The 24268-nt window shown below is 46.8% G+C and overlaps 7 protein-coding genes across 7 annotated transcripts; 5 read left to right on the top strand and 2 right to left on the bottom strand.

Annotated features, from left to right (window-relative positions):
- Nucleotides 1-467: 467 nt before the first annotated feature.
- Nucleotides 468-2059, top strand: N7537_003123 (MFS transporter; the record flags this gene model as incomplete). Its single annotated transcript, XM_056894181.1, has 3 exons — nt 468-776; nt 834-1112; nt 1178-2059. The coding sequence occupies 3 exons, from the start codon at nt 468-470 to the stop codon at nt 2057-2059; spliced, it is 1470 nt and encodes a 489-aa protein (XP_056759176.1).
- Nucleotides 2060-3926: 1867 nt separating this feature from the next.
- Nucleotides 3927-6127, bottom strand: N7537_003122 (patatin-like phospholipase domain-containing protein; the record flags this gene model as incomplete). The annotated part of the gene is made up of 2 exons (XM_056894180.1): nt 3927-4637; nt 4688-6127. The coding sequence occupies 2 exons, from the start codon at nt 6125-6127 to the stop codon at nt 3927-3929; spliced, it is 2151 nt and encodes a 716-aa protein (XP_056759175.1).
- Nucleotides 6128-10623: 4496 nt separating this feature from the next.
- N7537_003121 (leucine-rich repeat domain-containing protein) lies at nt 10624-13129 on the top strand (the record flags this gene model as incomplete). Its single annotated transcript, XM_056894179.1, has 2 exons — nt 10624-10665; nt 10763-13129. 2 exons carry the CDS (start codon nt 10624-10626, stop codon nt 13127-13129), a joined length of 2409 nt encoding a protein of 802 aa, XP_056759174.1.
- Nucleotides 13130-14984: 1855 nt separating this feature from the next.
- On the top strand, nt 14985-16234 carry glcA (type 1 serine/threonine-protein phosphatase catalytic subunit GLC7; the record flags this gene model as incomplete). Its single annotated transcript, XM_056894178.1, has 4 exons — nt 14985-15161; nt 15239-15640; nt 15765-16064; nt 16139-16234. 4 exons carry the CDS (start codon nt 14985-14987, stop codon nt 16232-16234), a joined length of 975 nt encoding a protein of 324 aa, XP_056759173.1.
- Nucleotides 16235-18772: 2538 nt separating this feature from the next.
- On the top strand, nt 18773-20032 carry N7537_003119 (fungal specific transcription factor domain-containing protein; the record flags this gene model as incomplete). Its single annotated transcript, XM_056894177.1, has 3 exons — nt 18773-18885; nt 18948-19517; nt 19582-20032. 3 exons carry the CDS (start codon nt 18773-18775, stop codon nt 20030-20032), a joined length of 1134 nt encoding a protein of 377 aa, XP_056759172.1.
- A 76-nt stretch (nt 20033-20108) lies between these two features.
- Nucleotides 20109-21825, bottom strand: N7537_003118 (Major facilitator superfamily domain general substrate transporter; the record flags this gene model as incomplete). The annotated part of the gene is made up of 5 exons (XM_056894176.1): nt 20109-20368; nt 20426-20882; nt 20941-21102; nt 21155-21577; nt 21637-21825. The coding sequence occupies 5 exons, from the start codon at nt 21823-21825 to the stop codon at nt 20109-20111; spliced, it is 1491 nt and encodes a 496-aa protein (XP_056759171.1).
- A 718-nt stretch (nt 21826-22543) lies between these two features.
- N7537_003117 (aminotransferase class IV) lies at nt 22544-23657 on the top strand (the record flags this gene model as incomplete). Its single annotated transcript, XM_056894175.1, has 3 exons — nt 22544-22618; nt 22674-22778; nt 22827-23657. 3 exons carry the CDS (start codon nt 22544-22546, stop codon nt 23655-23657), a joined length of 1011 nt encoding a protein of 336 aa, XP_056759170.1.
- Nucleotides 23658-24268: the final 611 nt, after the last annotated feature.

Genomic DNA, 24268 nt, shown 5'->3' with positions numbered 1-24268 from the left:
TGAGTGTTATATAAGACTGCCGAGCAGTGATCCGAAATAGTGATCAAGATAAACGGCCTCATTGGTTTTAGGGCTCTGATAGAGATCTAAGGTTATAGTTAATGATAGAGGAATAGCGGGGTAAACATTTATATATAGGGAGGGGTAAGTACGGAGGGTTAATAGCGGATCTGCCCACAGGAATGTGGGGGTAATGCGGAAATGCATGCGGAAATGGGGGTGGAATGGCGATTCTTGCTAATCAATATCTCACGCAATATATAACTAAGCCTTACGGCTATGGATTATTACTAGCTCAGATATTCCTAGTCTACAGGTCGACGGAATAATCTTCTTCAAGCTGTTTCGGCCCTATTTCGCATAAATCCCCTAACCCTAATGCCCATGTCTTTCGGCCTTCGTTGATGTCATTGAGTCATTGAGATAAAAAAGAGCATACAGTCACTTAATATCTCAAACCCTAGCAAATGACTGTAGGGGACACCCAAAGAGCGGAAAATCATTCCAGCTCTCAAATTGAAAGTCCTGCAGAACTATTGCCGATCACCTCAGCACGCTCTAATTCCCCCACGATCCAGGGATTTGGTGAAGACGAAAAAGGCCATGATGTCAATGTTCAAAGCTCGACAGAAGAGTCATTGGGGAAACAAAAGTATTGGAGACGCTTTCTCGGTGTCGTTTCATGGACACCGCCGCGATGTCGATGGAATACAGAGAATCCGACTAAATTCGGCTTGCCTTTGAATATCCTGTTCGCATTCTCGGGAACTTTCACGGTGTGCCATAGAAAAGTATCCAGATATGCCATAATCACTGCTAATTTAGTCGTACAGGTTGCCAATCTGTACTATTCACATCCCATTCTTGATGTTCTTGCCCAATTCTTTGACGTCTCGCATGAGCGAGCATCATTAATCCCGACCTGCAGCCAGGCTGGATATGCAACGGGATTAATCCTTCTTTGTCCTCTTGGGGACTTGGTTCGAAGAAGGCACTTCGTTTTGCTGTTGACGCTTGTTACTGCAGCATTGTGGATTGGTGTCTGTATCACCAAGTCATTCGAGGTATTCCTTGTTCTAAGTTATCTGTCTTCGGTCACGACTGTAACTCCAGTAAGTGGTTCCAAGCAAGCATATCCAATGCTCTGGGCAGAACACAAATCTTACCGTCTATACAGCAAGTCATGCTCCCTCTCGTCGGAGATCTCGTCCCCCCAGCTCGTCGTGCAACAGCCCTATCAATCGTGTCTTCGGGACTGGTCCTAGGCCTTCTCTTTGCCCGCCTGCTCTCGGGTATAGTCGCAGAATACTCACACTGGCGAAATATCTATTGGCTATCACTAGCCCTCCAATTCCTCATTTTCGCCCTTCTATGGCTGTTCATGCCGGACTACCCATCAACAAACACCAATATCTCCTACTTCAAGATACTATATTCCATCATCGGATACTACTGGAAATCCCCGGTGCTTGTTCAGGCAACTCTCATGGGATTCTTCCTCTCGGCCACATTCACCGGTTTCTGGACAACACTCACATTCCTCCTATCCGGCGATCCATACAACTACCCAACCCTGACCATTGGACTATTCTCTCTGGCAGGTCTTACGCCCATGTTCCTGGGCCCACTCTTCTCACGCTACGTGATCGACAAATTTGTACCGCAGTTCTCCATCCTCGTTAATTTTGGTATCATGATCACAGGTATCAGCATCGGTACCTATACAGGCACTTTTACTGTCGCAGGCCCAATTCTCCAGGCTGCGCTACAGGATTTCGGTCTGCAGATGAGTCAAATTGCCAATCGCGTTTCAATATACAGTGTTGCGCCCAAGGCGCGGAATCGGATTAACACCGGATACATGATTGGCGTGTTCTGTGGTCAGCTTATGGGTACCTCTGTTGGGAATCGTCTTTACAGTGAAGGGGGCTGGATTCTGTCGGGCAGTGTTAATTTGGCATTTATTGGGGCGGCGCTAATTATTTGTCTTCTTCGTGGCCCAGCTGAGAAGGGGTGGATTGGGTGGCATGGTGGCATTCGTATCCGACGAACAGAGTGATTTCCTGCTGTGCTTAGGTTTTTATTTTATTCCATGAAATTTTTGTTCCTGCTAATATGCTTTGCGCTGTAGACTACATATATATATATATATATGTCAAAACATAACAATCTTGAATTTTATTAATACTCTTCTACGGCAGATTATATAAACTTCATTTGAGATTTAATGAACACCAGCGCACATTAACAGCAAGCTTACATAGCAGAACAACAGTAGCTATGCAATTAGAAACCTGGATACCTAGGTGCGGCCTTCGCGTTTATGGAACCTAACTCTTGTGTTGCTTCGAACCAAATTACTGCCAGCCTGGAACTACTTTTCGTACGCTTAACGTATCCGAGACGAATTTGGCGAGTCCTTATCAATTCTGATGTACGATGACGTTAACCAGCCCAATTCCCAATTCGGGGCGTGCAGACTAATTTAACAATGTTACATTGGACGAACGCCTATCAGTTACATATCGATTACAGCTCGATATCCGCCTATTTCTGTCCCAAGATTGTAGGTAAATATAACTCCATGTACTCCGTATGTACAAATGTGTTAATTAACCCTGCTGCTACTATCTGGGCTCTTTTAGCCTACAAAAAATAAAGAAGATTAAATAAATAAAGAAGATTAAAAAAAAAGCGTAGTTCAGCGAAAATCCTCTCCCCAAATCTGTTATCGGGGAAAAAAAAGAATGCATCAGGAGGGAATCGAACCCCCCTCGCCAGTTAACTTGAAAAGGAAGAATCCTGATCATGGAAGACTAGCATCATAACCACTAGACCACTGATGCTGTGGAGATATTGTTCGGTTAACCATTAAAGTACATCAATAGTGAAAATATCTATCCCATCAAGCGATTGGTTAAACCATCAACTACCAGAATTATTATACTAGATTATACTTATTCTAACTTGAAGGCCACCTAAACAAGCTTATCAAAAGATCTAATATGTGTACATACTATCTTCATTGCTGTATGTGACACCATAATAGATATTTTACAGCAAGATTATGAACTCTAGTTATCTAACTAGGTAACTAACTAGCTCAGTTGCCTCATTTATAATTCCATTTGCGTTCATTTTACAAGTGATTTAAGTTGTATCTATATTACCGTGCAGCAGTGTTCGGTGTATTGTCCTGATACAGGGCTGGAAATGTATAAGTAAGTTTAATACATATAAATGCTCTACGTTTGGATAACAGACGAGAACTGAAAAAGAAAACGGTTATTGCAAGTTACTAGCATGGGGCCACTCGTTATTTATTTAAAAAAACCAATTTCCTAAATATATAGTGCTGAGAACCTTGTGGAAGCCATTTGAAGCTACCTACATAGGAGCTGATGTCACTTTTGATACTTCCCCGCTCGGCCAAGCCGAATTGTAGCAGATGATAGTTTTTGATACTATATTAATCCGGCAAATTTACCCTGAGGCAGTTGATTATAATATGTATACTCCAAACCGTAGTATTCGTACGGGTGAAGCTGTATATGTACACGCATAGCCCATTTTGATAAGAAAAAGAAGGAACAGCGAAGTATGTGATCGAGTGCAACGGCCGCAGAATAAAGGCGAGGCCAAAAATGATCAAATGCATATCAATAAGACATAAGACACCTTGCTATGCTGATGAAGGGGGGGGTAAGTGGGAAACAGAAAAGGAAAGACCCTAGACAAGCACAACGGGTGTACTATCTGAAAGTGCCCGCGATAAGAGCCGCCTGTCATTCTGGATATTGGATATCCAAAGTAGCGGGAAGTGCGGAGTAGCATGATGAGATAGGGCTGCAGGTGCCCCGAAGTAGAAAGACCCTAGTCTGAGCCATAAACTTTGATGGAGCCGCTCGAGCCGCCTGTATTTTTTATCAGATGACCACGGCGTCTTCGTCCCGATAGTAGTCCGCATCGTCAAAGAAAACGGCAGACTGGCGTCTTATTTCCTCGACCATGCTTCCCCGTCGGGAACTTGGGGTCTGAGGACGTGATGAGTTGGTCGACTGGGACATGCTATCTGACAAGTCACCAAAACGGGACTCGCTTTTGTAGCTAGACCCATCGCGCTCGCGGAAATTTTCATCTATACGCTCAACTGTGGAGTGTGGATGTTCATTTTCTTGACTGCGGAGTCGGCGGGAGAGGATCGGGGAGAGTGCGCGTCCACCCGTTCTGGATTCTTGTAGTCCTTTCATGATCGCATTCTCGACCTTAAGCCGGTTTCGGATAAATTGAATCTTGGAGAAAGCGCTTTGCTGGCCGACATGTATCATGCGGGCGAGTCTTTCAGGAGTAGGATCGGAAAGAATATGGATGAAATCGGAAGGAATGGTTTTGGGCCAAATAGTCACAGTGCCACTGAACTTTTGCAACCAGATCTCGCTCCAATCTTGGCCCATAGGTCGTGGTAGGAGCTCTAAATGTCGAAGAACTCGAAGCCACTTGTTGAGGTCTAATTTGATGTACTGCTCGATTGCAGTGCCGAGGAAGCCGCCGCGCCAACCACGGCCCTTGCGGTGTGTGACTGGTCGCCCTACTGTCCCTCTGGAACTAAAGAAGAAGAGGTTGATGTGGGGGTTAACCTGAGGTAGTGTTAGTAACAAAAGGGTAAAATGGTCTGAATTAATCTTACCTGGGATACGATCGTAAAGTTCACGTTGAAATGTAGGTTCAACGCTTTGATAGGTATGTCGGTCCGCAGGCTACCATCCTTCCATTTGTGTCCAAACGAATAAGGCGCAAGAGTTCCATCACGCTTTTTAGTCATTAATACAACCGGGTTTAAAATGCCTGGAACAGCCGCCGAAGCAAGCACAGCGCTCCATATGACGCAATCGGGGGATGTTAGATAATTGGCCAGGATAGTCGGTGAGTGAGGATCCGAGGGCACGCAGGTGACATTCAAAATGCGCCCGGTCCGCTCATAAGCTTCGCGAAAGGTCGTCGAGCCTCTGCAGAACCAGGCGCACTGCTGGGCCCAATCTAAAGTATCGAACCGAGCACCAGTTCGCCACCAGCGATGGATCCAAGTTGCCAGCCCTTCGTGACATGCGCGAATCCGATGCGCCAAAGCTGGAACGAGCAGCTGCTTCAGCTCATCGTCGGTTCGAGTCGCGACTAGCCCTGCCACTAGTGCTCCGCCTGACGTGCCAGTTATGATTTCTGGGAGGACATCATTATCTAGGAGCGCTCTTACAACCCCAAAGTGATAGTAAGCGAATGTAGCGCCACCCGAAAGACAAAGAGCGGTGCGTCCGAAGTTTGTATCGAGATGTTTGAAAAGTTGATACTTGTCATCCTTGTCAATCTGTTTATTGTCCAAAACGATCTGTATGCATGCGTGCACTTCATCAATGTATTCCTGAACCAGCTCCTTGGTTCCCGAATAGGTCTCGCTGTATATCCGAGGATTTTCCACACCGGCAAAGTTGTTTTTGACGCAAGCCTCCAAAAGTGCCCGGAGATCTTCAATGACAGGTACCTCGCTGGAGCCAACCCGACCATTTTTCATTTCCCATTCCGCATCCTTCCTCAGCTGCTTCAGTTGCGACACTACTTTGTTGACAGTGAGGTGGTCGTAGTAAGCGTACTCGTCTGTCTTTTTCCAATTTTCGGTTCCGAGATGGACGTCCAGCGCCTGAGCTGCTTTCAGCCAGTCAGGGTAGTTTTTCTGTGAAGATAGCTCTCGACGTAGCCTTTCCCTCTTTCCCCGCCATGTCACCCACTGCTCATACAGTAATATATAGACGCGCACCAAAACATAGCCAAAGCTCAGTGCTGTGAGCCACGTGAATACAATGAAGAGAAAGGGCCATTTTAGAACAGTATATAGCACGCCTTCCCTCGTTTCATCCTTGCTTCGCTTTGGTGTTTTCCGACGACCCCGACTCTTGCGGACTCTTTGATTAATCGGGCGCCAGTCGTTGATGGCTGTCAATGGGGAGGCTTCTGGGGCATTCAGGGCCTTCTCGAATCGGTCAAGTTCATCGGGCTGGATGAAATCGCGGTCGTAGTCAGGGAGACAGGCCGGATCGTAAGGGTCGTACAATGCGGGTTTCTTCTCAGTGGTCATGTTCAACACATTCTGAATACACCAACGAAGATGTTGAAAGTCACAAGAGGTACCTGGAAATCCGGTTGGGGAAGCTACGTTGTACGGATCATGACGTTGGCGTCACGTGTAGCTTATCCCCATATTGCGGCTAGTGTATTTCCTAAAACAGCTAGTCTCGTTTTATATGAGCTGAGTCATCCAGATCTTGCCCCGCCAGATAAGAAATAAAAAACATACCGAACCATGGATGCCTCGGTAGCTAAACAGCAATTGATTCCCATTGAGAACTTTGTTGTTCTCAAAAACGAGGGAATTGTGTAGATCTACCAGTAGCAATCTATTTAGGATTGAATTTTTCATGGTCACGCAATTTTCAACCTCGCTCAACATTCTTTGTATCGAGAGTGAATCAATTAACTTTGAGAAACTATGGCAGGCATCATCCCACCTTGAGATCCTGCGGCATTTGAGTACGACAATACCGCCGCCCGTGCGATGGCATTGAAAAATCCTTGGAATGTACCCCTCCATGCACGCCATCTGGGGGTAATTAGCATCCCTTCATGCAATCTGCTATTCAATGGCTCAATGCTCAATTAGCGGGGTCATCGCGCTCGCCTCTCTCAAGGCTAAATGCGAGATTTCTTTAATCCCAGCTCAAAGAATCATACTATAGCTCACCGCTACATGCTCGGCGGCGCGAACATCGAGGAAAATCTCAGTGTCCTCCCGTGATTGGTAGGCGGGAGAGTTTGTTTGTCGCAGCCGAATTGGAGGCCCGGGAAAGCAGCCTATGGGCTGGCAGCAGGGGCCAACATTACTGTAGCCACATGCATCAAGGACCAGGAAGTGCTCTGTGCTCTTGGTATCGGACATAAACTATGAAGTAGTAGATCGGAATATCGGCCACCTTTTTTATATTATACGACAAGGAAACGTCATTTCGGTCACCTGATGTTAAAAACGGGCCCTTAATCTCATACCGAGGATGATTTGCAGCGACTAAATATCCTTAGCGTCGTCACGGGCTGCAGGATTCGTCCATAATTAGACCCGTTTATGAGAGGATATTCCGGACGCTTCTCCTTTCGGTTGTGTTCGTCGTCAATGCTGATCACGTTGATCAGCCTGCTAAAGTCTTAAATGCAGACGCGAAAAGCAAACATGTTATAAGCCATCTCTTTCCATTGCTACTTTGCGATTCTACACTCGCTTATACTAACATGATTTAAGCATCATTTTGGACGCAACCTTCGGCTTGTCTTGTAGCGGCACACAGCAGGAAGAATATTTATTGTCCCGTGTTGCGCGGTAGCCGCTAGTTTATTGTGTTGCTTTAGCCTTTTACGACATCCCTGAACGTGCCGGGAGCGCCGAATTTAAGTGCGACTCATGTCAAGATTACCATGTTCTCCAATGCCCCGCTCTTTGAAGTCAAGAACGCCTTGGCATTTTCGCTATCTTCAATCCAAACTCGAGTCATCGTTCCCTATTTGGCCATATGCAGATCATGGATCTTCCCTCGCGAAGTATTGTGGCGTTGTTAGAGCCGGTGAGAAAGCTTTCCCCCGCTTACGAAGCTAACCCCCAGTACTCCTCGAACATGAGCGGCAAAAGCAAAATAAAAAAAGCTCAGCGAGCCACATTTAGTCTTGGCAAGGGAATGCGTCTGGAAATGACCCGTGTCGCGTTTCAGCCAATGAGCAGACTCAACGCCCATGTATGTCCCATATCGCACTGCGTACTTGGCGGGGATCGTCCAAGGGTGTGGAAAATGTCCTCGGGTCTCCGAGGCCGGGCAACGCCCGAAAGCATTTCCTACTCAGGACCAACTTGGCCTTTGTTTTATGTTGTCTACGGTACGGAGTACTGGATATGTACATACAATATTTTAGCACAGAGGGGCAATGTAGATCTAGTTGATATCATATCATGTGTCCCCTCCCCCTTAGTTATGTCAAAAGGTGTAATCTCCATGTGTTGAACATACCTGGGGTTTTTGAGGGGGTTTTTGAGGGGGTATTTAGCCCTGATCAGCGAAAAAGATTGGCGTTTCCTTTTGTTATACGAAGTACGGAGTTCTGGAAAGAACAGGGGGTGTCCATATGGTACGGTACACACGGAGTACATATGCGATTCATAACACACACTTCAATAACGGCAGGGATGCTGTAGACTCCTCGCATGAAAAGTGCAGTGTCGCATGCAGCAATGCTGGGATCTGAAGTTGAACCGAGCGTTTGCGGCGCATTTACATAAAAGTCCTGGAATGTTAGTTCTCAATATTTTGATCTAACTACACTTATACCCCGCGCTCTAGGATCTGTCGCAGGGATAAAAAAAAAGAATAAATGGGAAATTATACCTGTGCACAAAGTTTAGAGGTGCATTTGTCCTTGATCCTCAAATATGAAACATTCGCAATATAATAATTCGTGTCGCAAATACAATAGTATTCTAGGGGAGGGGGATGTCAACGGTCAACACAGTTCCTTCTAGAGATAAAATAGAGGAATTAAAGAGAGATGAAGGGGTAGCACTGGAACCATGGGACAGCCGCCCTTATCCGTTCCAACGTTTTCCGTAGAAGCGGTGTAGCTGATATCGGAGACGAAGTCGAGTAGAACCATGGATGGGATGAAACCATATTTACTTCAACTTTGTGACACTAATGTCTCGTAAGTTATTGATGTCATCAGAAGATTTTCTGGCGTTCATATACGGAGTATATTTAGAGTAAAAGAAAAAGAAAATTAAAACACATTTCCGATTCCTGTCTCCACTCTCCAAAGGAATGTCAGATGTCAGTGCGAGCTGACGGACTCCGACGATCTTAGATAGCGTAATGGCGAATTCTAGTTGAAGGTCGCTGATTCGTTCTTTTACGGGGATTCATCAAGGTATAGCGCCAACCAGGTCCTCTGTTTATGCTCATTCTCGCTGAATTTCTGAATGACTGCATCCACTATTTCCCATTTGAGGAGGGAGGCATCCTGCGAGCATGCAGATATGCTCCCATGCATGTGCGCCCCCGCCAATCGTGTGCCTCGTGCGATCATTCGCTTCCATCTGAACCCTGATTTGATCGCCTGCACCCCCTTCAGCGCCTACAGATGACCAACGACATATTTGGTAAGGGCACGGCGTATGAGTCGTACTCTCGGGGTTTGCGTTGAAGAGTCAGAGTAGTTTAGGGAAAATAAACAGATGATACTCCGTATGGAGTACTTGATCCAATAAAAAAAAGTAGAAAAGCGGGCCAAAATGAGCACAGGGCAACTATGCCGGCATTCCCACCCGGTCTGCATCGTGGACTGAGGTTGCCTGCGTGTGGCTGCGTCGGAGATTGATCAACACGCCGCCACCAAGATGGGATTCATGACAAGTTTCAACAGTTCTCAGGAGGGGGTGGGTTTCAACTTTCAACTGCATGAATGGGAAGATGTTAATTTTTTTTTTACGTCGATCAAAGAGAGCCCCTCGGTACAGGACCCACCGATAGCATATGGTCTGAGTTCCTTGCTCCACGATCGGCTCATAATGTTGACGCTATGTGCGAATTCTATGGTTGTATTATGCAAGAGGGATTAAGCCATCACAGACTGATCTTCGCTAACCATCGAAAAAATTTCCTGATCTCCTTATAGGGTAGTAGGGGGGGTTTACCAGGGTACTAATCGTTTTGATAGACGCGGGAGCGAATTCGGCGAACTAAAATCCTAGGCGCTGTCCCCATAGGCTCGCCACTTCCCACCCGGGTATAGTAGCTGCAGCATTAGCAGCAAATATTTATTTATATTAGTTATGGTTATACGGTATTAGACTAAGTACGGAGTACGGAGCACGGAGTAGTCTGTGTCTTATAGATTACTTGGATAGGTCAAATTTTTAGGAAGAGGACAGCGTATATGTAGAGAAACCAGAATCGGACAATTGCATTCACGAGGTCAGAATAAAAAATATCAGGAGAAATAAAATCCAATCAGCAAGTATATCAGACGACTATCATTTTGAAATATCTCAGCTGATAAAAGGAAAAATCGGAAATCGGAAATAAAAATGTTGGTAAACGTGTATTACGGCGTATATGGGCTGTGTATTGTGTTATCAGGATAAGCCTGTATTATTTAGCTAAATAATTGGTTACCCCGTGCCACCACCTTTTCCCTTTTCACCTTTTGTCATTCCTCTCCAATCTCTATCTCACTTTTCGAGGTCTCAGAGAGGAGATCGAGTCGTTTTTTTGACTCTCCATATTTCATTCTCCAGGTATCATCCTTTCTCACTTGCCCGCCTCCCGGGCTCCCCAACATCCCCCCTCCATCTCCAATGAGACTGATCAATTTCAGCACACCGTTGCTAACCCTCGCATTTAGAGCCTCGATTGCTCGTTTTTTTTTTGGGTCTCATTCGGGTCGCACAAGCAAGATGTCGACTACATCTGGTAACATCTGTTGAGCTATCCATCTTCAGAGTTCTCCCGGTCCACCACCATACTACCCCCCGTTGACGCCATGGAGAAAATCAACACAGGGGATGGACAACTTTTCATAAAGGTTTGTGTCTCTATACAGCGATCGCCTGATCATTGAGATGATAGAGATTGTCTGGGTACATGGTCCCACAGACAGCTAACGCGCATGGTTACCATAGAATGTCGCTAGCTACGTTCGCACTCACGAAAAGGCCCTCGCCAATGCACTACAACTCCGTCGTCAACCCACCAAAAATGCTATTCCACAATCACCCAGTGTTCCTTTGACCCCTGGTGGCTCTTTCGCCTCGACTTCGTCAACCCTGGCCGCGGCCTTCTCATCCGCAGCGTTGAAATTCATGTCGCAGAACGCCAAAACCGCCAAACTGACATTGACTCCCCACCACCTTTTCTACCTTCTCTCCCGTTTTGAGGAATTGACCATTGCCGTGGGCCCTATGAACATCAGACTGGAGAACATTCACACCGAGGTTTCGCAATCCTATGTTTCGTTCCTGAACAAGCCCCAACAGTCCCGGGGCGACCGGGCCTCCATCCATTCGGTGTCCAGTGTTCGTAGTGTGATGTCTGGTATGACTGATCTCTGGTCATCTTTCCGCCTTGGATCCAAGGATACCCCAACCAAATCGGACAAGGCCAAGGCCGCCTTGGAAGGGGACCTGAAGTACTTATACTCTGCCTTTACTAAGATCCCGTGTCTTCGTCTTGCCCCAGACCACCGTGCTCCTCTGATCTCTGGATATGAAGAATTTCCCTTCGATACGGCTGTGCCGCTGCACTCCTTTAAGAATTTGAGCGCTTTAGAGATTATTGATCTAGATTACCGTTCTTTTTATGGCTGGGACAGATTGTCTGAGCAACTACGCACCTTGACCATCAAGAGAGCCCACTTAGATGATCCGGCCGATCTTTTAACGAGAATTGTGTTGGACGACATTGATAAACGCCGCCGACGGTCTGCCAAGTCTCAACAGTCGCCTTCACTGGGATGGAGCAGTCAGCCAGTTCACACCCCTGACCAGGCCAACTCCATCTCAGCCCCTGGGTCTCCTATCGTGGATACAGCATTCGGAACCAGCACCAGTCCCAGATCTTCCCCGATGTTCCGAGCCGGCTCAGAAGGCGCCAAGATTCGCGCCAGGGCCGGGAGTGTCTCTCCCACTCGACCGAACACGAAGCACGGTCACCGCCGAGGCCAGTCTCGTCAAATTCGTCGCACGGGCTCCGCAAGCTCTGAATCAAGCGACACCTCTACCGGCCATCGAAATGGAAGCTCTACAAACCTACTCGCAGACGTCCTCTCGCCTTCAAAATGGCGATTCCTGCGACACCTGGGCCTCCCTGAAAATTCCCTGACATCTGTCTCTGCTGCCAGCCTCGCCCCTGTCGCCAACAGTCTCAACTCCCTTGATCTGTCCTCTAACCTCTTGACGGAGATTCCTGACGGCGTAGCGTCACTGGTGGCATTGAGAGCCCTCAATTTGTCGCATTGCATGATTGAGTCTCTTCACTCCCTCACCCGGAATCCCCTTCCCGCCATCACCGTTCTTACCCTCCGCGGGAATCGCCTTCGTTCGCTTGCAGGCATTGAGCGGTTGCTCTCTTTGGAAAGATTGGATCTTCGTGACAACAACCTCACAGACCCGACAGAGATTGCACGGCTGACTAGTCTCCCTGAAATACGGGAGATCTGGGTGTCTGGCAATCCGTTCGTCAAGACCCACTCTGGATATCGAGTTGTGATCATGAATCTATTCCGCCGGACGCCTGGTTATTCCGAGGACATTATAATTGACGGCAGAGGTCCGGGATACACCGAGAGGAAGCAACTTGTTGAGCGAGTTGCAGAGCCTCAAGCTGCACCGGTTGTACGCTCCAGCCCGGCAGATGACTCAAGTGTCGTGCAGAAGTCTACTATCTCAAAAGTGCCCCACGATCTTGCAATCTTCAAGCCCCAAGAAGACGAGGGAGACTTGCACATTAATGGCACACATCCGAAGGAAAGTGACGGGGGAACCAACCGCCGCAAAAAGCTCCAACGACGCAGGATAGTCGATATCTCGGTGGACAATCCATTTACTACCGATGGTCTGGGCAACGCAGGCAACGCCGGCAGCACAGCTCTTCCAGCCCTTCCCGTTCAGCAAATCCAACCGCCAGTTGACCATCCGATTGTTGTCCCCGTTGACCAGCCGTGGAGGCTGGACAGCGCTGCACATTCTGGATCGTCAAGCATCCAAAGCCCTGAAAAACCTGTGCATTCGAGTCCTCCTCTTGTACAGGCTTTGCAGGGCAAGGACAGGACGATGGATGAAGAGTTCTGTCGCCAGCAGCTGGAAGTTCTTCGCCAGGACGTGGGCCATAACTGGCTAACTGTTCTCGGCGAGAATGACTGGAATAACTCCCATAAAGACTTCGCTCACAGCTCTGGCGCGGGCTTGGACCATTCCCCTCATATTTCCCCACCCACACTCACCCGCGCCAATACCCAAGCGATCCTGAGCGGACATGCGCTTAGCGGATAAAATACCCTTTTATTATTACAGTTCTCGGCCCATGACCTCTCCTGCCGGGACTCCGTTTGCCTCTCACGTTTCAATCTCATGACTCCCGGAGTTTTCTCCGTGGATGCGATGTTTACCCGCTTCAGCGGGTTCTGTCATCTATTTTCTCCTTATTTACGAGGACCCAACTCCCCTCGTGCAGTCCCTCGGGGCTCATTTGAACAACATATCCCCAGCACCAGCAGCTGATCATTCTATGCATTGTTTTCGGCGTTGGATGACTTATGAGACATGGTGGGTTGGATGTATGAACTATTTACGGCCGTCTTTTTGCTTTTCTTTTCACTCTTCCATGTCTCTATTTCTTTTTCTTTCCCAAAACGCATCCTGCCATGGCTCCCCGGTTTTTGGGAGTCGGCTTGATTCACGGAAGGCACAGTGAAAGATATTTTGTTTTCGGTTCTAGCGTTGTACTGTATGATTCTGAATTTTGGGCATGTTGGCGTTGGTCGGATCTTTTGACTTGTTTAATTCCCCTCTTGTTACTTGGTTTTCTCCTGTTTTCAATTCCTTTTCTGTATAATGCTGCATGACTTCTGGACAAGCAGCATTGTATAAGACTAGAGCCCCGAGCTCATTTGTGAAGAATACCAACTATTTTGGAGAGTTTCCTATATTTCTACTTTTCTACGGTTCTACTTCTCTATTAGGCATCTAGATGTCCATTCCGTAGAGCAGAAAGACCCAATACTATGGGTTTGATTCGTAGGTATAGATACAAAGGCATTACAGAATGGCATGATAGTACGATCTCAGTCTAGATGCACAATCTAAATGCACTATTTTAGTAGATCCGCCTCTTCTTTCGTGCTTGGACCCCGTTTGGCGTCGAGGGCGTTGGCAGTCTCGACCTAGAACCCCCCTCTCTGCAGATTTTTTTGTATCAAAGCGCTTATAACACAGAAGAGACAGAATGAATAAATGTACTAGAATAATAGAGCAATAGAATAATTGCAGAGTAGAAAGGGGGAATAGGTTCTTTTATAAGCGCTCTATATATAACCTAACCCCCCTCCTCGGGGGAAGATCAAACACGCGCAAACACAAAATAGGAACTTCCCGCTTTCTTCTTCATAAAATATTCTCTTCTCTTCAACCTTCAACCCCATCTCCACATTCACGTTTACGTTTACGTTGTTGATGTTTTTGAGATTCAAACTGGTCTGCCTATCATACCGAGAAAATTTTCTCCCTTGATTGAAATTTCCCTTCCGATATCTCTCCATTCATCTTGACTTCATCCACTCTTTGGCTTTCATCAAGTCAAATCGCTAAGAGTTCAGTGCTCTTTCGCTCAGCCTCGTTTATCTTGTGAGGCGTCTAGGAGCCCATTCTCTTCTCTCTACACCGTGCGCGTACACAACACCTCGGATAGGTACCACCGTCCACACCCGTCTGGCATCTCTGCCAGAACTGTTTTTTCTTCTTTCTTTCCCGTGGCCGTCGGGCCCTAATTTAGATCTGTTTGGTCTTGAAATCTTCTGTTTGGTAGGCATCTCTCTATTTCTTTCCCCACCCGCTGCTGCTCCCAACAACCCGACCGCCCAAAGGGGGAAGAAAAATCAACGGAAAAAATTCGAGCGCGTTTCTTCAATTTCGCCTCAACTTGGGACTTGCAATGCAAACTGGACTTGATCTCAATCTGGGACGCTTCATTAACTTGTTTTTCCGACAGTAACAGGACATAGTTGCCGCGTCATCAAATCTCTGTTATTCTCACCCGATCGCCCCGGAAGTCTCTCTTCCACCTTTCGTTTTTCTTTTCCTTCGTCCATTTTTTTTCTTTCTTTCGTGTTTTCGTTAGACATTATTCGCCATGGCCGATCAGGAAGTGGATCTGGACTCGATCATCGACCGGCTCTTGGAGGTGAGGGGTAGCCGCCCTGGAAAGCAGGTTCAGCTGCTCGAGTCAGAGATCCGTTTCCTCTGCACCAAGGCTCGTGAGATCTTCATCTCTCAGCCCATTCTTCTCGAACTGGAAGCGCCTATCAAGGTAAGGATTTTTTTTTGTGCTTGAACGGTTTTTTTCGAGTCGGAATAGGCCCCCGTCTAACATGCGTGTCTTGCTAGATTTGCGGTGATATCCACGGCCAATACTATGACCTCCTGCGTCTCTTCGAATATGGCGGTTTCCCCCCGGAGGCTAACTACCTCTTCCTCGGTGACTACGTCGACCGTGGCAAGCAGTCTCTCGAGACCATCTGCCTCCTCCTTGCGTATAAGATCAAGTACCCCGAGAACTTCTTCATTCTGCGTGGAAACCACGAGTGTGCCTCGATCAACCGTATCTACGGTTTCTACGATGAGTGCAAGCGCCGATACAACATCAAGCTCTGGAAGACTTTCACCGACTGCTTCAACTGTCTCCCCATTGCCGCCATCATTGATGAGAAGATCTTCACCATGCACGGTGGCCTGAGCCCCGATCTCAACTCGATGGAGCAAATCCGCCGTGTCATGCGCCCCACGGATGTAAGTTTCTCCCCTTCCTTGATTTCACCCCTCACTGGTAAATGTGGTTCTATTGGCGAAAACAAAAGTGGCAGCGTGGCGCTGGGTTCGTTCGGCTAAAGGCCAAGATTGCTGACTGCAATAGATCCCTGACTGCGGTCTCCTGTGCGATCTCCTGTGGTCCGACCCCGATAAGGATATCACCGGCTGGAGCGAAAACGACAGAGGTGTTTCATTCACATTCGGCCCCGATGTGGTTTCGCGCTTCCTTCAAAAACACGATATGGATCTGATCTGCCGTGCACACCAAGTTGTTGAGGATGGATACGAATTCTTCTCCAAGCGCCAGTTGGTTACACTATTCAGTGCGCCCAACTACTGTGGTGAATTCGATAATGCCGGTGCAATGATGAGCGTAGACGAGAGTCTGCTCTGCTCCTTCCAGGTGAGTTATGGAATTTTCATTCACCGAGACCTTTTTTTTCAGTTCCTAACCTATTTTTTTTCTTCTTCCGATAGATCCTGAAACCAGCCGAGAAAAAGCAAAAGTACGTTTACGGTGGCATGAGCGCCGGCGGTCCCGTCACTCCTCCGCGAAAGCAAAAGAAGAAATAAAAGAATCAATACGAGCTTCCCCATGTGCAGCAGGTTCGGGCGGAGATAAGCCTTTCACAAAATCTCTTTAACAGCGCCCTCATGACACCCTCCCTACAACCCCCGCGAGTCCCTCCCCGGATCCACGAAAACGATGAACGACCGAGGAACCCCTCATCCGCACCCAGGGCAGTCCGATATTCCCCTTCAACTCCACCGATAATATCACAGTCACATTCTTCAACTCCTCCCAGACCCCCGGGCTCTCTCCCCCAGTGCGACATGCGATAAAAAAACAACAGTCACATCATTTCCTGGCCCGTGCGACCCACTGTACTTCCGGAGCGGAGTTCAAATGCTTATTTCTTCGTTGGTTCTCGACTTCTCTTTCTGTTTCTAACCATCTGGACTGGAAAGTTTTTCTTTTTTTCCTTTCGGCATCCTGGGAACGGGGAAGGGAAACTGGTTATCTTTTTCTTTTTTGTTCTTTTTTCTTACTTCTTATTGTCCTGTTCCTTGACCGCATGTGTTGTTTTCTTATCGAATCATATTCGTCTTTCGAATTCTCTAGTCCGACACGTACGAGGTGGTAGTAGGTACCTCTCTCTGCTGGTGCATCGTATACTGGATTGGGAATGGGAGACTGTTACTCGCGGTGTTTCTGTGGATCTAGCTCGGCCTTGGAATGGGAGGTTTTTTTTTTTTTCGGAGGTCTAGATTGTTCGTTACATGGCCTGTGAGAATCACATTTGAGTTTATGTTTATGTAGGCCAAGATATCTCGTATTTTCTTTTTGGGCAGTCGATTCCGTCTCTGTATTGATACATACTCGAAATAGATTCTTACCTGAATTGAGGAATTGGAATATCTCTCAATTCAAGGCATAGGGATAGTAATGAAAATACCTATACCAGGTATTCTACGTAGCAACAACAATCAATATCAGTCAAATTCTATATGAATAGTTATCTTAACAGGGCTCTGGTTGCCAATTCATACAGCGTGGATACACACTACCCAAAATGGTTATCAATAGCTATCAGAAAATAATAAATAGTCAAAAAGCGTCGGTTGTTGAGATACAAGTGTAGCATATATCGCATTCACTATGGGTTTTCGGCTGCGCAGTGCAATGATACGTTATAGGGATATATGGAACTGGATACTGGTTATTAACGACACAGCCCGATTTCGATAAAACAAAACACCTGCTATCGGGCCTCCAGCTATAACGCTCTGCTAGTTTTTGTATTTGGTGCTCGGCCAACAGAAACCAATTGACTTGTAATCTTAGGGGAATAATTGAAAAGTGAGAATGTTAAGCTCTCAAATCTACACATCTCCTTTCAAGTAGACAGCGCCTCCTTTCAACCTCGATATTGATTTTCTAGAGGGAATCATTGTGGCCTTAGGCATCACTCGGCCCCTCTCATGTCCCGGCTTCGTGTAGTCCGCTTCCTCTTGTTGGCTCCTGGGCCACTCTCTGCATTTATAGACACATACTGAATGGCCAGGTAGTGCGACGCTCCGCTTTCTCCATGGCTTCAATCGGGGTAATGGATCAATATCCGCCATCAGTGGTTAAGTCCTGTAGCAGATGCCGGTCCAGAAAAGTGAAGGTGGTTTCCCCAAATTCGATTCAATTGCATTGTGCTGAATGTGTAGATAGTGTGATCTGAAAGTGCCCCAATGTTCGGCATGCGAAAGACAGGGGGAGGTCTGCAACATTACCGAATACGTTGCCTATCCCTATGCACTTGTGGAGAGTCTTCATTCAAAAGTAAAAGAACTTGAGGAAGATCTTGCAGCCTGTACGAATGGCTCGGCTCATGGACCATCCCTCAATGGCCCTACGCTTGGACCGTACTCCAATCGGCAGCCGACTGCAGGAGAATCGGTTCCAGCAGAGGTGAGCAAAGAAGCCGAGGAAGTAGGCGTTCTGGCCATTGGATTTGCTGATCGCTATTCTCACTCCAAATACGGTTGGTAAAATGCTCAAGTCATCTCAAGGTACGCCTCGATCTATGCAGCTAACTGGGATTCCTAGTGGGAGCCGCTGCTGGTTCAACCTTCGCACGAATATTTTTCAAACAAGTGGGCATGACCAATTCTTCGGGCAACCAAGAAAATCCAGAGAATGAAAACCTACCGACATGTACGGCCTCAATCCCATCAAAAGGAATCTCTGGGTATTTACTTTCTACTTATATCGCACGGGTTCATCTGTGGTGGCCTTTCTTAGATCTACGGCGGACTCGATCTTGTTTCCGAAGGCTCTATCAAGAACCACGAGCATGCACAGATTTAGAGAGGTTTAGTTTCTTTATAATCCTTGCGTTGGCCTCGGACGAAGCCCGTGTTGATGATGCTTATACCTCAATGCTGGATTATAATACTCCGCAGGATTATTTCCAAACTGCACTTCATTTCTTCAACCGATTCCGGGAGCATCCCCGCGACCTCTCAGGACTTCAAGCTATATTACTGATGACAATTTGGATGCTAAGTTCGCCGTCTTGCAACCATAGCAATGATCTTTGGCATCTCACAAGATATGCTATGTCCATTGCCCTCGAGCTGGGTCTTCATCGACATAATCCATCCTGGCGCTTTGGCCCCGAAGAAATCGAGATTAGATCTCGTACATGGTGGACTGTATATAGTCTGGAGAGGTTCGTATCCAACCATTGCCCCTGAATAACAAAAGGACAATCGCATCTAATACTGCTAGCAGATCCATAGCCCTGAACACGGGGAGAGTCTTATCAGTGCGCGACCAGGCAATCGATACCGCAATCCCTTCGTTTACTAGCCTTGACCAGCTTACCGAGCAAGAGGCGAAGACAGCCACTTTGTTCCATGCCAAATCTGTTTGGCTGTTTGTCCATATGATTGAACTTCGAAGAATCGCCGGACGCATTTTGGAGTCAATCTATATCGCTCGAGATCGGGAAGGGCGATGTTCATCACTCACATTCCAAGAACTCTGCTCTATCTCGGACGACTTGCATCGGCAGTTGGACAACTGGAAAAACCACCTTGATGCTGCAGAAATTGGCTCATCACGAGAATATAAATCGATGAGAATTGAATACTGCATAATGTTGATGCATTTAAATCGTCCTTCACCAGCTTTTATGGTTCCCTCACAAAATATGGTTGCCATCTGCTCTCACGCATCATCCGGCGCTCTGAAACAATGGGCTGCGATATCCAATGAGTCTGGGATAGATGCTATCTGTCGGTGCTATCGCCAATTCCACGACATTCTCATGGCAGGCCTTGTTCGTCTATACAGTGACTGGTAAGCTAATAGAGGCTCTCTCTTACTTAATCTCAATCTTTAGAACAAGGTGCTAAATGACCAGGCATATGCAAAAGGTTGCACCAACACCCAGACCAACTCTCCGACCTGAAGATGCTGAAATCTGCCATGACTTACTTCGCAAGGGAATTTCAAATCTTCACGACCCTTCTCTCTCGAAATTTGAAAGGATATTCCACTCCCTCAAAGAGAAAGTATACGCTTACGCGTCTGGGCTTGACGAAGCAAGCCAGAGCATTCCATATGCTCAGGTGCCTGACCTTCCAATATATACCAGTGCGCCTGATATAACCGGGGCTCGGGAAGATAGCCATCGTGTCCCTAATACCGAAAATGGCATGGCTTCGATGGGATCAGAGGGCCTCGAAAGTTATTTGAACCAAATGACGACCATTTTTGACAACGAGGTGTTTGATATCGATGATACACTGACGGCGTGGTACGGGTCCGTTCTCAACGACGTTGGAGATACCGATAATATGCGAATAGGGTGACAAGGTACATGTGTGTATGCTATGTATTTCAAATATTGTATTTTTCCGTCCCAATCGTACCTAGATTACTATATATTTAATATGCGTATCTGAACCTATTGTTCTCCCGATCAGTTGAATCATCCAGATCCGCCTCAATCCCCTCCATACCTGGCCTTTCGCTAACCTGCCCATGAACACGATCACGGTGCTTGTTAGAAATTAAACAAGACACGAAATACAAGATCCCAGTTACAGTCATAATCGCAAAGCAGCATAGCATTGCCCCAATTCCCAGTGGATAATGCGGTGCTTGGTCATTGCGGAAGAACTGTGGACCAATAATGTTTCCAACAGCTAGCATCCTACATCAGCAAGGATTTCGAAAAGTAAATATCAAGGAGAGAGACTCACCATAGAATACAGCCACGGAGATAGAAACGAAGCTCTTCTTCGTTGTTCCGCTAGTATTCGATGTTTGCAGACTCAATGCGAGCACCCAGGGCACGTTGTAGAATCCCATAATGTAAATTCCAGCCAGTGAGGCATTACGCTGTGTGGTCGGGTCCATAAGATGAACCACTATAGCTCCTGCCATAGCAATGAGGGAGGATATAACCCAAAGCAAGCATCGGATGTTGGGGACGAAGAATGCGATAGTCGTAAAAACTGCCTGCGCAACCATTGCAACTGCTGCTTGTGGAGTGGCGAGGAGGGTTGTCTTGGCCTGTGAAAATCCATATCCAGATATGATAAGCGGATTGAAATTAGTGATTCCAGCATTCGTGATTGACTGGGCTATGGCGAATGTCATGAGTATGTAGTATCTGGGATCCGTGAGAGCGTCCAGGATCTGACTGAGCTTCATGTCCTAAAAGAACAAATACAATTACTCTCAGCTCCCTTTAATGCTTTAGAAAACTCCATACCTTGTGAGAGCCTAGACCAGTCTGGTTTTCCGCAACACGTAAAAGTGCAATCTTTTTCTCTTCCGCTGATAGAAACCAGGCGGTTGCAGGGCCATCAGGTAAGGCAAAGATAACCAAGCTGCCAACGAGAATAGTCACAGCCCCGTAGATAATAAAGATATACTGTATCCTCATTAGAACGTACACCATAGTGCGAAGAAGTGAATTGACTTACCTTCCATGTAGGCAGATCTCCCTTGATGTGTCCGATAGCATAGCTCAAGATACCACCGAAGACACCGGCAAATGTATTATACCAAAACGCAGTGCGCAAAGGCTGCTCATTGCGTCGGTACCATTTTGAGTTGACTAGTAACAAGCATGGAAGTAGAGCAGCTTCGAAAACACCCAGTAAGAAGCGAATGGCAGCGAGTCCGGCAAAGTTGTGGCATGCCGCCAGCAAGCACAAACATGCACCCCAGGCCACGAGGCAACCTCCGATGTATTTTCCGGTTGGGAATTTTGTTATCAACCAAAGATTCGGAAACTCCATGGCAAGGTAGCCGAAGTAGAAAATGCTTCCCAGCCAGCTGTATTGTTGTCCGACTAAATTTGTGTCTGTCTTTAAGCCATATACTGCCGCATAGGCAAGTCCATTCTATGTGATCGTAAGTCTCGTGTATTTAATGAGTATATATGTATTGGGGAAGACGGTACCTTATCTAAGAACGCCAGTGTCATTGAAATGACGATGAGAGGCATCACAACCGCGTCGATCTTCATTAATACGCGACGAGATTTTGCAGCGGAAACTTCAGGTTCGAACTCCCCATCGCGCATATCACATAATATGCTGACAGGGTCTGTGGCAGAGCCTTTAGTATCGACATTGGCTGTTTGATGCATCTTGAATGTGCCGTGGGGAATATGGGGGGTGTTGGTGAAGATTGTGCCCGTTGGCTCCTAGATAAAGTAGCACGAATAAAGATAAATATTAAAAAAATATGTTGTCGGTCATCAGTTATCACATATCATTCCAAAGACGCGAATAAAAATTTACTTAAAAAACCGAAGACGAAGAATTCGCTCTTATATTATGCCTGTTCGAGCTCTATCAGCACGCAATCTAGCTATCGTCTGATGAAATCAATCTTATCATACTTTAAACGTCTGATATTAAACTGTGGAGATGATATGGAGTCCTGGGAATGCGCGTGTATAATTCGCTTGTCCACTCCTTTGCTCGGGGTCAAGCGAGATTATATCTCGGTCTATACCGAAAGGTGGGTCTTAGGGCTTGGCATGCCTACAAGATATCACCAACGTAGGAAGAAAAATATAGGCTATTTTACCACTAGACCATAACAAAAACCGTTTCGGCCCTGCGGGGGCCATATTTTAGTCCGACAGCCAACTTTTAATCATATTCGGACCACACCGAGAGCGAAATTGGTTCAGCCTCTCGGTCAACACCGACGTATATCCCGACTTGTGGAGACTCATCCGAGAATTCTCGGGGATTGTATTTAAAAAGCGTAAATATCCATGGATTGCTCCAATTGCGTGAGAACAAAGACGCATTGGACAATTCCATTCTTGTTCCTTATTCCGAACAAACGTGAAAATGAGCCCCCTCGATCAGAGCAAAAAGGGTGCAACCCACGCAACAGTTCCAAATGAGAAGAACCAAAACATCCTGGTGAGTTTACCTTCAGGGATAATCCGATAGGTGTTCACTTTCTGACCAGCCATAGATCGGGATGCGCGATGGTGTCAGCGGTGACTTCAAACTGGTACCGCGCAAAGAGGCAGTCATCTCCGTGTTTGATTCGAATTTCTTAATCGGCGATGGTATATGGGTATGTAACCATCCAACTAGAGGGAATAATTACTGATCAGATATACAGGAAGGAGTGCGCGCCAGGAATGGACGGATCCAGTTCGCCAAAGATCACATTAACCGCCTTTTCCAATCTTCCAAGGCAATGTTCATGGATCTTGGACTATCCAAACTTCAACTATTGGATCTTCTCCACAGGACTCTTGATGCAAACAAGATGTCCAATGAGCCACACGTTCATATCCGGCTAGTTGTAAGCCGGGGCTTAAAATCGACACCCTACCAAAACCCCTCAGTGAACATTGGTCTCCCATTGATCGTTATCATCCCCGAGATTAAAGCTACAGACCCAGGCGTTAAAATGCAGGGACTAAGATTGATCACGTCGCACATTCGCCGAGGGCCCCCTGATGTCAAAGACGAGATGTGGAACCACATCTCCAAAGCCACAGACGTACAAGCGTGTATCAGTGCCAATGTCACCGGCGCCGATGAATCCCTGATGCTGGATCTGAATGGGTTCGTCAAGACGTGCAATTCGACCAACTTCTTCATTGTTCGTGACGGTGAGGTATGGGCCCCGACGAAGAATAATCAGATGCAGGGAATCACCCGGCAGAAATCTATTGATGTTTGTCGGGCCAATGGAATTCCTGTTCGAGAGCTCGATTTTACTCTTACAGAGGCATATGGTGCTGATGAGGCCTTTTGTACCGGAACATTTCCCTCGCAGATTCATGTGCGAGAAATTGATGGACGGACAATTGGAAGTGGGAAGCGTGGTCCGATTACAGAGCGTATTCAGCAGCTGTATATGAAGGTGGTGGCAAAGGACACAGAGAGAACACGGGTGGATATTGAACGGGATCTAGAAGCAACGAGACCGTTCAAGCTCTAGAGTATTTAAGTGAAAAGGTTCCAATCGGTGAATTCAATGCTTATGTTGCGGAAAGCATGTACATATACAGCAAGATTGATAAATCTTCAACTCCTACCAAATGATGATATCAACCCATTTTCTTACACTCCATGGCAGTTGAGGATCGATATAGATATAAGGAGGTATCGCATTGAAAAGAAAGTTTGTAATCCCATCGCGAAGCCATCGATAATCACATGTCTATCCTCGCGCCAAGCTCCGAGGATTGTGTTCACTTCCTCTGTTGTAAGTGTGCGAGGCGGATCGAGACCTGGAAGGTTATCCTAATCTTCGGTCCATTCAAGGGGGATGGATTCCATGTCGAGGAACGTTCAACGGCCAGTGTCGCCTATGGAGGGAGAGGCAAAGAATCCATGCCATTCATGACGAAGAAAGGCTAATCTTAGAAGGAGGCAAAGGGAAAGATGCGGAGATGGGGAGATGCGGGGGTAGGCGGGGCTTATTACATGGTGATGGTTGAGAGGAACCAGCGGACCATTCATTTAGTTCATCGGTGTTGTAACACATCATTCCTATGCTTTATACTAGGAAAGAAGAAAGAAATTGAAGACTTTAGACTATAGTGACCA

Source organism: Penicillium hordei (genome assembly GCF_028827395.1).
Source record: "Penicillium hordei strain IBT 12815 chromosome Unknown utg000001l_segment0_segment0, whole genome shotgun sequence".
Lineage (NCBI taxonomy): Eukaryota > Fungi > Ascomycota > Eurotiomycetes > Eurotiales > Aspergillaceae > Penicillium > Penicillium hordei.
Note: the sequence above shows the minus strand (reverse complement) of the source record. Positions and strands in the feature narration are given on the sequence as shown.